General features: G+C 48.4%; 1 protein-coding gene across 1 annotated transcript in view; it reads right to left on the bottom strand.

Annotated features, from left to right (window-relative positions):
• The window catches only part of LOC122428161 (epididymis-specific alpha-mannosidase-like), a 33,498-nt gene extending 22,851 nt beyond the window's left edge, over positions 1–10,647 (bottom strand). The window contains exons 1-3 of the mRNA XM_043447970.1: positions 10,580–10,647; positions 8,803–9,019; positions 7,232–7,378 (exon numbers count right to left, since the gene is read on the bottom strand). Coding sequence (XP_043303905.1) covers positions 7,232–7,378; positions 8,803–9,019; positions 10,580–10,647 — 432 coding nt within the window. The remainder of the gene's footprint in view (positions 1–7,231; positions 7,379–8,802; positions 9,020–10,579) is intronic.
• Between the last annotated feature and the right edge of the window lie 2,296 nt (positions 10,648–12,943).

Here is a 12,943-nt window from a genome sequence, read left to right as displayed (position 1 = left end):
TACTGTATTGGTGTTTTTCTTTCTCGCTTACTTCACTCTGTATAATAGGCTCCAGTTTCATCCACCTCATTAGAACTGATTCAAATCTATTCTTTTTAATGGCTGAGTAATATTCCATTGTGTATATGTACCACAGCTTTCTTATCCATTTGCCTGCTGATGGACATCTTGGTTGCTTCCATGTCCTGGCTATTATAAACAGTGCTTCAATGAACATTGGGGTACACTTGTCTCTTTCAATTCTGTTTCCTCAGTGTGTATGCCCAGCAGTGGGATTGCTGGGTCATATGGCAGTTCTATTTCCAGTTTTTTAAGGAATCTCCACAGTGTTCTCCATAGCGGCTGTACTACTTTGCATTCCCACCAACAGTGTAAGAGGGTTCCCTTTTCTCCACACCCTCTCCAGCATTTATTGTTTGTAGACTTTTTGATAGCAGCCATTCTGACTGGTGTGAGATGGTACCTCATTGTGGTTTTGATTTGCATCTCTCTGATAATGAGTGATGTTGAGCATCTTTTCATGTGTTTGTTAGCCATCTGTATGTCTTCTTTGGAGAAATATCTGTTTAGTTCTTTGGCCCACTTTTTGATTGGGTCTTTTATTTTTCTGGAATTGAGCTGCAGGAGTTGCTTCTATATTTTCGAGATTGATTCTTTGTCCATTGCTTCATTTGCTATTATTTTCTCCCATGCTGAAGGTTGTCTTTTCACTTTGCTTATAGTTTCCTTTGTTGTGCAGAAGCTTTTAATTTTAATTAGGTCCCATTTGTTTATTTTTGCTTTTATTTCCAATGTTCTGGGAGGTGGGTCATAGAGGATCCTGCTGTGGTTTATGTCAGAGAGTGTTTTGCCTATGTTTTCCTCTAGGAGTTTTATAGTTTCTGGTCTTACATTTAGATCTTGAATCCATTTTGAGTTTATTTTTGTGTATGCTGTTAGAAAGTGTTCTAGTTTCATTCTTTTACAAGTGGTTGACCAGTTTTCCCAGCACCACTTGTTAAAGAGATTGCCTTTTCTCCATTGCATATTCTTGCTGCCTTTGTCAAGGATAAGGTGTCCATAGGTGCGTGGATTTATCTCTGGACTTTCTATTTGGTTCCATTGATCTATATTTCTGTCTTTGTGCCAGTACCACACTGTCTTGATGACTGTGGCTTTGTAGTAGACACTGAAGTCAGGCAGGTTGATTCCTCCAGTTCCATTCTTCTTTCTCAAAATTGCTTTGGCTATTTGAGGTTTTTTGTATTTCCATACAAATTGTGAAATTATTTGTTCTAGTTCTCTGAAAAATACCATTGGTAGCTTGATAGGGATTGCATTGAATCTATAGATTGTTTTGGGTAGTATACTTATTCTCACTATATTGATTCTTCCAATCCATGCGCATGGTATATTTTCCCATCTATTTGTGTCCTCTTTGATTTCTATCATCAGTGTTTTATAGTTTTCTATATATAAGTCTTTTGTTTCTTTAGGTAGATTTATTTGTAAGTATTTTATTCTTTTCGTTGCAATGGTGAACGGAATTGTTTCCTTAATTTCTCTTTCTGTTTTCTCATTGTTAGTGTATAGGAATGCAAGGAATTTCTGTGTGTTAATTTTATATCCTGCAACTCTACTATATTCATTGATTAGCTCTAGTAATTTTCTGGTGGAGTCTTTAGGGTTTTCTATGTAGAGGATCATGTCATCTGCAAACAGTGAGTGTTTTACTTCTTCTTTTCCAATCTGTATTCGTTTTATTTCTTTTTCTGCTCTGATTGCTGTGGCCAAACCTTCCAAAACTATATTGAATAGTAGTGGTGAGAGTGGGCACCCTTATCTTGTTCCTGACTTTAGGGGAAATGTTTTCAATTTTTCACCACTGAGGATAATGTTTGCTGAGGGTTTGTCATATATAGCTTTTATTATGTTGGGGTATGGTCCTTCTATTCCTGCTTTGTGGAGGGTTTTTATCATAAACGGATGTTGAATTTTGTCAAAGGCTTTCTCTGCATCTACTGAGATAATCATATGGTTTTTATTTTTCAATTTGTTAATGTGGTGTATTACATTGATTGATTTGTGGATATTGAAGAATCCTTGCATCCCTGGGATAAAACCCACTTGGTCATGATGTATGATCTTTTTAATATGTTGTTGGATTCTGTTTGCTAGAATTTTGTTAAGGATTTTTGCATGTATTTTCATCAGTGATATTGGCCTATAGATTTCTTTTTCTGTGGCATCTTTGTCAGGTGTTGGTATTAAGGTGATGGTGGCCTCATAGAATGAGTTTGGAAGTTTACCTTCTTCTGCAATTTTCTGGAAGAGTTTGAGTAGGAGAGGTGTCAGCTCTTTTCTAAATTTTTGGCAGAATTCAGCTGTGAAGCCATCTGGTCCTGGGCTTTTGTTTGTTGGAAGATTTCTGATTACAGTTTCAATTTTCATGCTTGTGACGGGTCTGTTGAGATTTTCTATTTCTTCCTGGTTCAGTTTTGGAAAGTTGTACTTTTCTAAGAATTTGTCCATTTCTTCCAAGTTGTCCATTTTGTTTGCATGTAGATGCTGATAATAGTCTCTTATGATCCTTTGCATTTCTCTATTGTCTGTTGTCATTTCTCCATTTTCATTTCTAATTTTGTTGATTTGATTTTTCTCCCTTTGCATCTTGATGAGTCTGGCTAATGGTTTGTCAGTTTTATTTACCTTCTCAAAGAACCAGGTTTTGGTTTTGTTAATTTTTGCTATGGCCTGTTTTGCTTCTGTTGCATTTATTTCTGCTCTAATTTTAAAGATTCTTTTCCTTCTACTAACCCTGGGGTTCATAATTTCTTCCTTTTCAAGTTGCTTTAGGTGTAGAGTTAGGTTATTTATTTGGCTTTTTTCTTGTTTCTTGAGGTAAGCCTGTAATGCTACTAACCTTCCCTTTAGCACTGCTTTTACAGTGTCCCATAGGTTTTGGGTTGTTATGTTTTCATTTTCATTTGTTTCTATGCATATTTTGATTTCTTTTTTGATTTCTTCTGTGATTTGTTGGTTGTTCAGCCTCCATATTTTGGAATTTTAATAGTTTTTCTCCTGTAATTGACATCTAATCTTACCGCATTGTGGTCAGAAAAGATGCTTAGAATGATTTCAATTTTTTGAATTTACCAAGGCTAGATTTGTGGCCCAGGATGTGATCTATCCTGGAGAAGGTTCGGTGTGCCCTTGAGAAAAAGGTGAAATTCATTGTTTTGGGGTGAACTGTCCTATAGATATGAATTAGGTCTAACTGGTCTATTGTATCATTTAAAGTTTGTGTTTCCTTGTTAATTTTCTGTTTAGTTGATCTATCCATAGGTGTGAGTGGAGTATTAAAGTCTCCCACTATTATTATGTTATTGTTAATTTCTCCTTTCATACTTGTTAGCATTTGTCTTACATATTGTGGTGCTCCTATGTTGTGTGCATATATATTTATAATTGTTATATCTTCTTCTTGGATTGATCCTTTGATCATTATGTAGTGTCCATCTTTATCTCTTTTCACAGCCTTTGTTTAAAAATCTATTTTATCTGATATAAGTATTGCTACTTCTGTTTTCTTTTAGTCTCTATTTGCATGGAATATCTTTTTCCAGCCCTTCACTTTCAGTCTGTATGTGTCCCTTGTTTCAAGGTGGGTCTCTTGTAGACAACATATATAGGGGTCTTGTTTTTGTATCCATTCAGCCAGTCTTTGTCTTTTGGTTGGGACTGATCAAAGCCACACCAAACTGACTGACATCTCAAAACTTATTACTGGACACTTCATTGCACTCCAGAGAGAAGAAATCTAGCTCCACCCACCAGAACACCGACACAAGCTTCCCTAATCAGAAAACCTTGACAAGCCACCTGCCCAACCCCACCCACAGTGAGGAACCTCCACAATAAAGAGGAAACACAAACTGCCAGAATAAGGAAAGGTCACCCTAAACACAGCAACATAAACAAGATGAAAAGGCAGAGAAATACCCATCAGGTAAGGAACAGGATGAATGCTCACCAAACCAAACAGATGAGGAAGAGACAGGGAATCTACCTGATAAAGAATTCCGAATAATGATAGTGAAAGTGACCCAAAATCTTGAAAGCAAATTGGAGTTACAGATAAATATCCTGCAGACAAGGATCGAGAAGATGCAAGAAAGGCTTAACAAGGACCTAGAAGAAATAATAGCCAATATATAATGAATAATGCAATAAATGAGATTAAAAACACTCTGGAGGGAACCAACAGTAGAATAACAGAGGCAGAAGATAGGATAAGTGAGGTAGAAGATAGAATGGTAGAAATAAATGAAACAGAGAGGAAAAAAGAAAAAAGAATTAAAAGAAATGAGGACAACCTCAGAGACCTCTGGGACAATGTTAAATGCCCCAACATTCGAATTACAGGAGTCCCAGAAGAAGAAGACAAAAAGAAAGGCCATGAAAAAATACTTGAGGAGATAATAGTTGAAAACTTCCCTAAAATGGGGAAGGAAATAATCACCCAAGTCCAGGAAACCCAGAGAGTCCCAAACAGGATAAACCCAAGAGGAAACACCCCAAGACACATATTAATCAAATTAACAATGATCAAACACAAAGAACAAATATAAAATGTAGCAAGGGAAAAACAACAAATAACACACAAGGGGATTCTCATAAGGATAACAGCTGATCTTTCAATAGAAACTCTTCAGGCCAAAAGGGAATGGCAGAACATACTTAAAGTGATGAAAGAAAATAATCTACAGCCCAGATTACTGTACCCAGCAAGGATCTCATTCAAATAAGAAGGAGAAACCAAAAGCTTTACAGACAAGCAAAAGCTGAAAGAATTCAGCACCATGAAACCAGCTCTCTAACAAATGATAAAGGATCTTCTTTAGACAGGAAGCATAGAAAGGATGTATAAACTCAAACCCAAAACAATAAAGTTAATGGCAACAGGATCATGCTTATCAATAATTACCTTAAATGTAAATGGGTTGAATGCCCCAACAACTTTTGCTTTTGAACGATGCCAAAATTATGGAAAAATTACAGGAGCTGTACCAAAAAGCTCCCATGAATCCTTCTCTAGATTATCTCATTGCTAATATTCTTTACCTATTTCTCTTAACACTCCCCAAAGTCATTACACACATCATGCTTTTCCGAAACTATTTGAAAGTACAAGTTAGCAACTGCATGGCTTTATCTGAATAGTTCAGGTCATTTTTGAGAGACATAGATCATTACAACTGCTATGTAATGATCAAAACTCAGGCTATTTCACATTAGTAACAAGTGCATGTGTTCATGCTCAGTTTCTTGGAATGTCCTCCTCTTTGCGACTCCATGGATTGTGCCCCACCGGGCTCCTCTGTTCATGAGCTTCTCCAGGCAGGAATACTGGAGTGCATCCTCTAATATCCAATGCTTCCTGAACATTCCTCTTTCATAAGTTTGATGATTTCAGCCTCATAGTTTTGCTGAATGCTCTTCAAATTGCATTTCACATGTGCCTGCCTAACAAATATTTTTGAATAAACAAATGAAGGAAATTTCCTGGGAATTCAGTGTGTAGGGTACACTTTCAGTGCCAAGGATGTGAGTTTGATCCCTTCTTGGGCTTCCCTGGTGTCTCAGATGGTGCGGAATCTGCCTACAATGCAGGAGACTCAGGTTTGATCCCTGGGTCAGGAAGATCCCCTGGGGAAGGGATTGGCTATCCACTCCAGTATTCTTTCCTGGGGAATTCCACGTACAGAGAAGACTTGCAGGCTACAGTCCATGGGGTCACAAAGAGTGGGACACGACGGAGCGACTTTCATTTCTACATTGACTAGGGAACTTAGATCCTGTAAATCTCATGGTGTGGACGATAAAATATATCCATGAAAGAAGGGAAAAATGGAAACATAAATACAGTCAAGGGCTGTGACACTGAGCACATCATGCTCCTGGGAGACTGTGGTTTTGATTTGATCTGAAAGTACGTGGAATGACATCTACCGTGTATTGTTTCAAATGTGCACCTGCTTCATGTTGGGCACCATTCAGACACTGGGATTCAGCCCAAACAACTCAGGGAAAATTGCTAGTTTCCAGGGACGTACTATTGAGTTGCCTCTCTAGATCTTAGCCAGCGAAAACTTTACTGTGGGAGTAGGATTAAGTGACTTGGGTCTGGAGATGTCCATGTAAAGAAGGAAGAACTGCCCAATGGACACCCAGAGAGCTGTGCTTTGATTCACAATACTGACCCAGAACCCAGCTGTCAGCTATAAGCTGTGTGACCTTCAGCCAGTTGCCTGCCCTCTCTGAACCCGGACCAGCTCTGTGCAGTAGGATCAGTGTCCTCACCATGTGGGTTGTGGGAGGAGTCAGTAGAGTAACCTGTACAGACCTGAGCACAGCACCCGGCTCGCGGCAGAGCCCGTCAGATGGGAGGCTCGTCCTCTCGGCTCCACAGGCTGCAGGTTCGCATCCCCTCTGGGGGCCTGGGGGACACCCAGCTTCACTGTCTGAGCTCTCTGCCTTGAGCAGGTGGCTGAGCCTCTGAGTTTCACCATTGGTGACTGTTCTGAGGGCAGGTGATGCCTGGAGGGGACCATGCCCCTGAGGCACCCTGGGTGCTCACACCATGGGCACATTCTGGGCACAGCCTCTCTGAGGAGGAAGGCCACTCTGTTTCCATATGTGGGACCTGCAGCTGAAGAGCCAGCCCCACCTGTGATCCCACGGGGAACGAGGGGAGGCCCTGGCCCCAGGCTGCCCCTCCTTGGACCAGGGCCTCTGACCCCCTGGACACAGAGTTAATCAGCCCCGGAGGTTAATCCACAGGGCCTCCTGCACCCTGGCTGGTCCTGGGCTCTGGGGCCCATGGGTCCACGCAGATTGACAAATGAAGTCAGAAGGTGTGGACACAGGTCAGCCCGGATTGCCCAGGGTCAGAGGGGACCTCATTCTCACCAGCTGAGTGCCCGGCTGGGCTGCCAGAGCTGCAGTTATTCAGGAGGAACCAGAAAGGCACGATCAAACACAACCCTGTCCCCTGGGCGTGGGGCTGACCACAAACCTGTACTAAACAGACCCTGGGCACAGCTCAGCCGGGTTGGGGCCTCCTGGTTTATGCAGCCCCACCCTGGCCACACAGAGCACAACCCAGGAGCTTCCTGAAGGGTCGTCCCCAGGACCCCCAGGGCATCTGCTCTCATCTGCCTGGTGAGGACCCCCCTGAGGGCAGCATTACCTGGCCTTTCTGCTCATCCGAGGCGACGCCATCCCACCAGAGCCGGAAATACTCCTGCTCCACAGCGATGAACCTGCGCTTCTTCTCAAGGGTCAGCTCCTCCACCACGGTGTTGTAGACATTGGTGACATAAGCCTGCATGCTCTCCTGGGGTGGGGAGGGGGAGAGACCATCACTCCAGCCCCATGGGGGAAACCAGAGGGCGTGGACCAGGGACCGAGGAGGAACGTCCAGGGAGACACGGTGTCTGGGGTCCACTGGCGCTCCCGCCAAGCCTGCCCAAGGCCCTGCCCTAGACTCCCCCTCCTCCTCAAACAAGGGAGCCTGGTGTCCACTCTCTGCTGGACAGGCAGTGAGCCCTGCACTGAGAGAAGGACCCAGGCGGACCCCCTTAGATGAAAGCCTGCCCCTGAGGAGAGTCAAGAGGGGACAGACACTCTGTGACAGAGGGATGTGCCAGCCCAGTGGGGTGAGCTGACCACTCCTGCCTTGGAGGACAGACCAGTTGACAACAGGGCCCCGGGAGTGAGGTCCAGGGACTCAGATGGGCCTTCTTGGGATGAAGCGATTGGGGAAGTGTGTGTCAAGGGCTGAGGCTGAGAGGAGCTGACCCCGCGAGTTGTCTCTCTGGATCTATCTCCTCCCCACAAGGCTGGGAGCCCTCAGGATGGAGCTGAGCCTGCTCCCATCTGGGTCAGGCTGGCTCACCGTGGTGCCTGGATGCTGATAAAGGAATGCAAGGAGCCCTGGGCAGGCGGTTATCAGGCAAGGCGGCAATGTCTGCTGACTTGGGCAGCACCCCACCCTGGGCCTCAGTCAACTGGGGGTGACGAGCCTGCTTCCCACACGTCAGCAGTTCCACACGCAGGTGGGTGACCACCCACAGAGGCTGCCCAGTGAGCCGGGACCAGACTCAACACTCAGCCTCAGGGCCTCTTGCTGCCCGACTCCCTTTAAAGTGAGCGACTCACTTATTAACGTCTCATGGAAACTATTGTATCCATGATCACAGAGTGGTTCTATTCATTTATTTTCTACCTCCTTCCAGAAAGAGCTTGCACAGGCCTGGGTAATCATTTCAGTTACCTGCACCAGAAACTTATGGAAATCAGTCTTTCCCTCGGCGCTGGTGCACTCATTCACTCACTCAACAATTATTCGAGGAACCCCTTCCATCCATTGCAGCTGGGGACACATTCTCACCCCTGTCCAGAGCCCGCACATGTTAGTTGCTCATTTGGGTCCAACTATTTGTGACCCCTTGGAGGATATCCCGCCAGGCTCCTCTGTCCATGGAATTTTCCAGGCAAGAATACTGGAGTGCATTGCCATTTCCTTCTCCAGCATATCTACCTGACCCAGGGATCGAACCTGGTTCTCTTGTACTGCAGGCAGATTCTTCACCATCTGAGCCCCCAGAGCAGTCCTCAGCCAGTCCATAGCCGAGTAGTGATGGACCCCAGGCCGAGAGCCCTGATGGCAGAGACCCGGGACACAAACCCACTCTGGAGTTCAGATGGAAAAAGAGCCGCAGCTTCAAGAGGTGTGCAGGGGTCACTCGGGGCACCTACCTGCACGGTGTGCAGCCAGCCCACGTCCATGTGGCTGTGCGGAACCACGAATACCCTCAGTCGGGGCTCAGAAGGAGCCCCCAGGGGCCACATCAGGCCCAACCGCAGGAGCAGAGGCAGCCGGCCCCGCGGCTCCATCTCCTCGGCCAGCACAGGGGCTGGAGGACGTCTGCCTGCCTGCAGGGCCCGCCTCCTGCCAGCCGATGGGGCCACCACCCTTTGGTGGACGGAGCGGGAAGGAGACCAGGAGTGACGCCCACACAGAGGCTGTCACCTGAGCGGTGCAGGCGGGGGCCCTCGCTCACTGCCCTGCAGCACTCTGCTCCATCTGGGGTTTCCTGACCATCTGCCTTTAGCCAAACCCCAAACACCACCTCCCCAGGGAAGCCTGCCTGCTTCCCTCTGGCTCCCCTCACCCTGGTCCTCATGCCCCTTCCCTTAGGCCTCTCCGGTATTTCCCACTGGGCATCTTACCAATCCCTGCCCCCAACCCACTGGACTGGCTCCTTCACACTGCCCTGCAAATCCTAACTCTCAGTGTGGGGCCTGCCACCACCAGGAACACTCTCCTTCACATGAAACCCCAAGTCTGAGACTTGCAATAGCGGTTGTCATCTCTCTTTTAAGGGGTTTTCACAATAGGACCTGACTATCCCAGGTCGCACAGCTAACGTAGGAGCAAGAAGGCCTGAAAGTTTCAGAATTAGGTCTGGATCATGGATAGTGACCTTGGCAAGATGCCTGAACCCTCTAGGACTCAGCAGCCCATCTGTAAAATGGGACCCATAGAGGAGCTGGGGACCTTAGAGGGAATTCACGGGAGATGACAACAGCGGGGTCTCCTTCCTGGAGGATGGCTGGCATGGCGGTGCAGCCTGCAGGGGTCAGAGTGTTGCCTGGGGGTCTCTGTAACCCTGACTTAGAGCAGGGGTCTGGGAGTAGGTTCTGCTGTCTGACCTTCAAATGCCTGAGCGGCTCTTTCTGCCGCTGCCCGACCTGAGACTCACTCTCCCTTTTGGCCACCTTGTCCCCTCCCCCAGCAAACACATCTGAAGAACACGGTCTCCAAGCAGGTCTTTATCCTTCCTGTATCACCCCCCTCCCTGGTACTCACCTGACCTGACTTGACCTGGACTTTCCTCCCATTTGGGTCTTAACCAGCAGACACATCCCATCTCACATATCTGGAGACCGGAAGGCCCCCGGAGAGATAAGGCTCAGGGCAGATTCTGTGACAGCCTCAGGGGCTCGCTCTCCTTCACTGGGTGCTTACCAAATCGTTTTACTTGTGTCTGATTCTTTGGGACCCTATGGACTCCAGGTCCTCTGTCCCGGGGTTCCCCAGGCGAGAATACTGGACTGTGTTGCCATGCCTTCCACCAGGGGATCTTTCCAACCCATTGATCAAACCTGAATCGCTTACGTCTCTGGCATTGGCAGGCAGGTTCTTCACCAGCAGGTGGTTCAGATGGTAAATTCAGGAGACCTGAATCGCCTACAATTCAGGAGACCTAGGTTCGATCCCTGGGTAGGGAAGATTCCCCTCGAGAAGGAAATGGCTAAGCACCCCATTGTTCTTCCCTGGAGAATTTCATAGCCAGGGGACCCTGGTGGGCTTTAGTTCATGGGGTCACAAAGAGTCAGACATGACTGAGTAACTAACACACTTGTCCTTCAACAGAAGGTAGCATTTCCTGGCAGGGCCAGGCTTCAGCACAGGAGCGGTTCTTTCTAGATCAGGCTCTGTCATGCCCAGTAGCCCAGTGGAAGAGGCTACTTGAGCTTCTGGGACCCGTGACCTTGGTTCCTGGCAGCAAATTGTCGAGCAAAAGGGCCGGTGCACATGTGTTCGGCTCCAAGGAGAACCACCATGAACTCCACACTGAACCCGAGCACCGTGAGAAGAACACGTGGTCCCTGAGGACCCCCAGCAGTGCCAGCTTGTGCCCAGGGTCACACGTGGGCGTGCAGCCTGTGACCTCTTCCTGATCCGGGCCATAGCACCTCATTAGAGTGTGAAGCATAAATTGTGCTGGGTGTTCCAATGAAAGAACAGCCCGACCCTACTCTGTGCTGTGTGGGAGTTTGTAAGGTGGACCCACCAGCACCATTTCCACCTATTCTTTATGACATCAGCGCTGTCTGTCCTCTAGGGTGTGTGACCAGCCTGGGGGCTCAGGATGCCCTGATGGGCAAACTGCCTGGGGCTGCACCCAGTGCCAAGCACCTCCCCCAGCAGCAGGGGCCCGGCATCCTCCAGCTTCCAACCTGCCAGCTCCCATGTCTGCCCTCTGGGAGTCTGACCTGAAGCCCACAACTATATCACCCATCACTTGTCCCCTCTGCCTTTCCGGCCTCAGCTCCCACCCCCTCTTCTGCTCAGTCCATCCTGACGCTGCTGGAAGGCCCACTGCCCCCACCCTCATGACCCTTTTCCTCTGCCGTGTCCTGGCCTGGATGGGGCCCCGTCCTCCCAGCACCACAGCTGCAGGGTCAGGGCCTCCCTACAGGTCGGGCCCTTTCCCAGGTCAGGCCCTTGCACGTGCCGTTCCCTCTGCTGCGAAGCATCTTCCTCCACTTCCTGTCTGGCAGGTTTCTATTCCTCCTTTATTTCTCCCCATCTCTGAGAGACTTTCTCTGGGCCTCCCATCCCACCTCCATAGCATTGACTGAAGAATACAATTCTGTATTAACCTGTGTGCTTGGCCCACACCCTTCTCACCCACCAGACAGACTTCATGGGCTCACTCTGTCCTCTGCTGGATCAGGACTGGGAACAAAGCAGGAGCTCCTGATCTTTGGTGGAAAGAACCCAGGGATGTAACTGTCATGGACATGGCTGCCCCCTCCTAACATGGACGACGTGGGTGATACCCACAGCACGGCATATAAAGCTCAGCTCAGCGGCTCCTCCCAGCTCCACCTCCATCCACTGTGTGAGCCAGCCCCTCATCCCCGGAGCAGGCCAGTGCACACCTCCTGACAGCCTGACGAGACCCCCGGCTCCTGACCTGTATGGGGGGGGCACTTGTAGGTCTGTCCATAGGGTGGTTTGGATACTAAGCTGTTGGAGATGTCAGTGCCTCCCTCAGGGCCCCCCCACCAGGGCCTGACCACAGAGATAACTCTCCTCATACACAGCAGGTCCACCCCACCCCAGGCTGCAAGGCTGCCCTGCGTCCTGTTCTCAAGTTTTGATCAGTAAACAGCCACTGAACTCTGACTCTGTGCCAGGCTCTGTGCTGGGAGGTGAGGGGACAGGAGTCGTGCTGCCCCCAGGATGTCCTTGTGGGGAGACAGGACTTGGCCGTGGTGGCTGTGCCCACAGGACGATCTGCTCTGGTGATCTGGAGGTGCTTGGAGGACCCTGGAGGGCTTCCTGGAGGAGGTTTGGAGGGGACAGGGTGTGGGGGAGATGGCTGGTCCTGGGCCATCGTGTGGGAGGACAGCCAGGGTGAGGCTGGGTCTTGCAGGTTCTTTCCCTCTCTCTGCTCTGGCTTCCTCTCTTTATAACTCCACCTGGTCCCTCTCCCTGGCCACCTCCCCTCTAATCTTGCTCTGGGGCTGGGGGAGGGGCTGGCAGGGTATTCAAGTCCATCCACTCCTGCACATTAGGGTCATTAGTGTCCACAGTGGAGGTTGTTGTTCCCGTATTGGGTGAGGCAGCTGGAATCAGGTCAGTCCTCCACTCATCTGTCAAGATTACATGGGGAGCATCTCTATTGTCCTCCTTGGAACTGGCTTCCAGGGCTTTTTGCAGCTCTATAGGGCATCCCTGGGGAGCAGGGGAGTGCAGCCATCTCTGCTCCCAGCAGAGGGCGTTTGGTGACTGGGGAGAAGGACGATTTTCAGGGCAGTCAAACATCCACCGTTTGTGAATCTTTCTCTCTACCACTTCAGTTTGTCTTGCAAAAAATGGGCTTTATACTAAGGCAGGCGACGCCAGTGCGGAACCTGGGCACAGAGGACACGGCCGAATGGCATCCACACATTTCCATACAGTCATCTCCTCCTGACATCTCTCCTTTTCCCCTTCTTGTGCCAACACTTCCAGGAGAGGCCCCCCCCAGCTCCAGAACCTCTCCATGTCCTGATCTGTCTCATAACGGTCACCGGGGGCCCAGAGTTCTGAGGCAGCTGC

This window comes from Cervus canadensis, chromosome 26 (genome assembly GCF_019320065.1).
Source record: "Cervus canadensis isolate Bull #8, Minnesota chromosome 26, ASM1932006v1, whole genome shotgun sequence".
Taxonomy (NCBI): domain Eukaryota; kingdom Metazoa; phylum Chordata; class Mammalia; order Artiodactyla; family Cervidae; genus Cervus; species Cervus canadensis.
The sequence above is the reverse complement of the archived record's forward strand: the minus strand, read 5'-3'. Positions and strand labels throughout refer to the sequence as shown.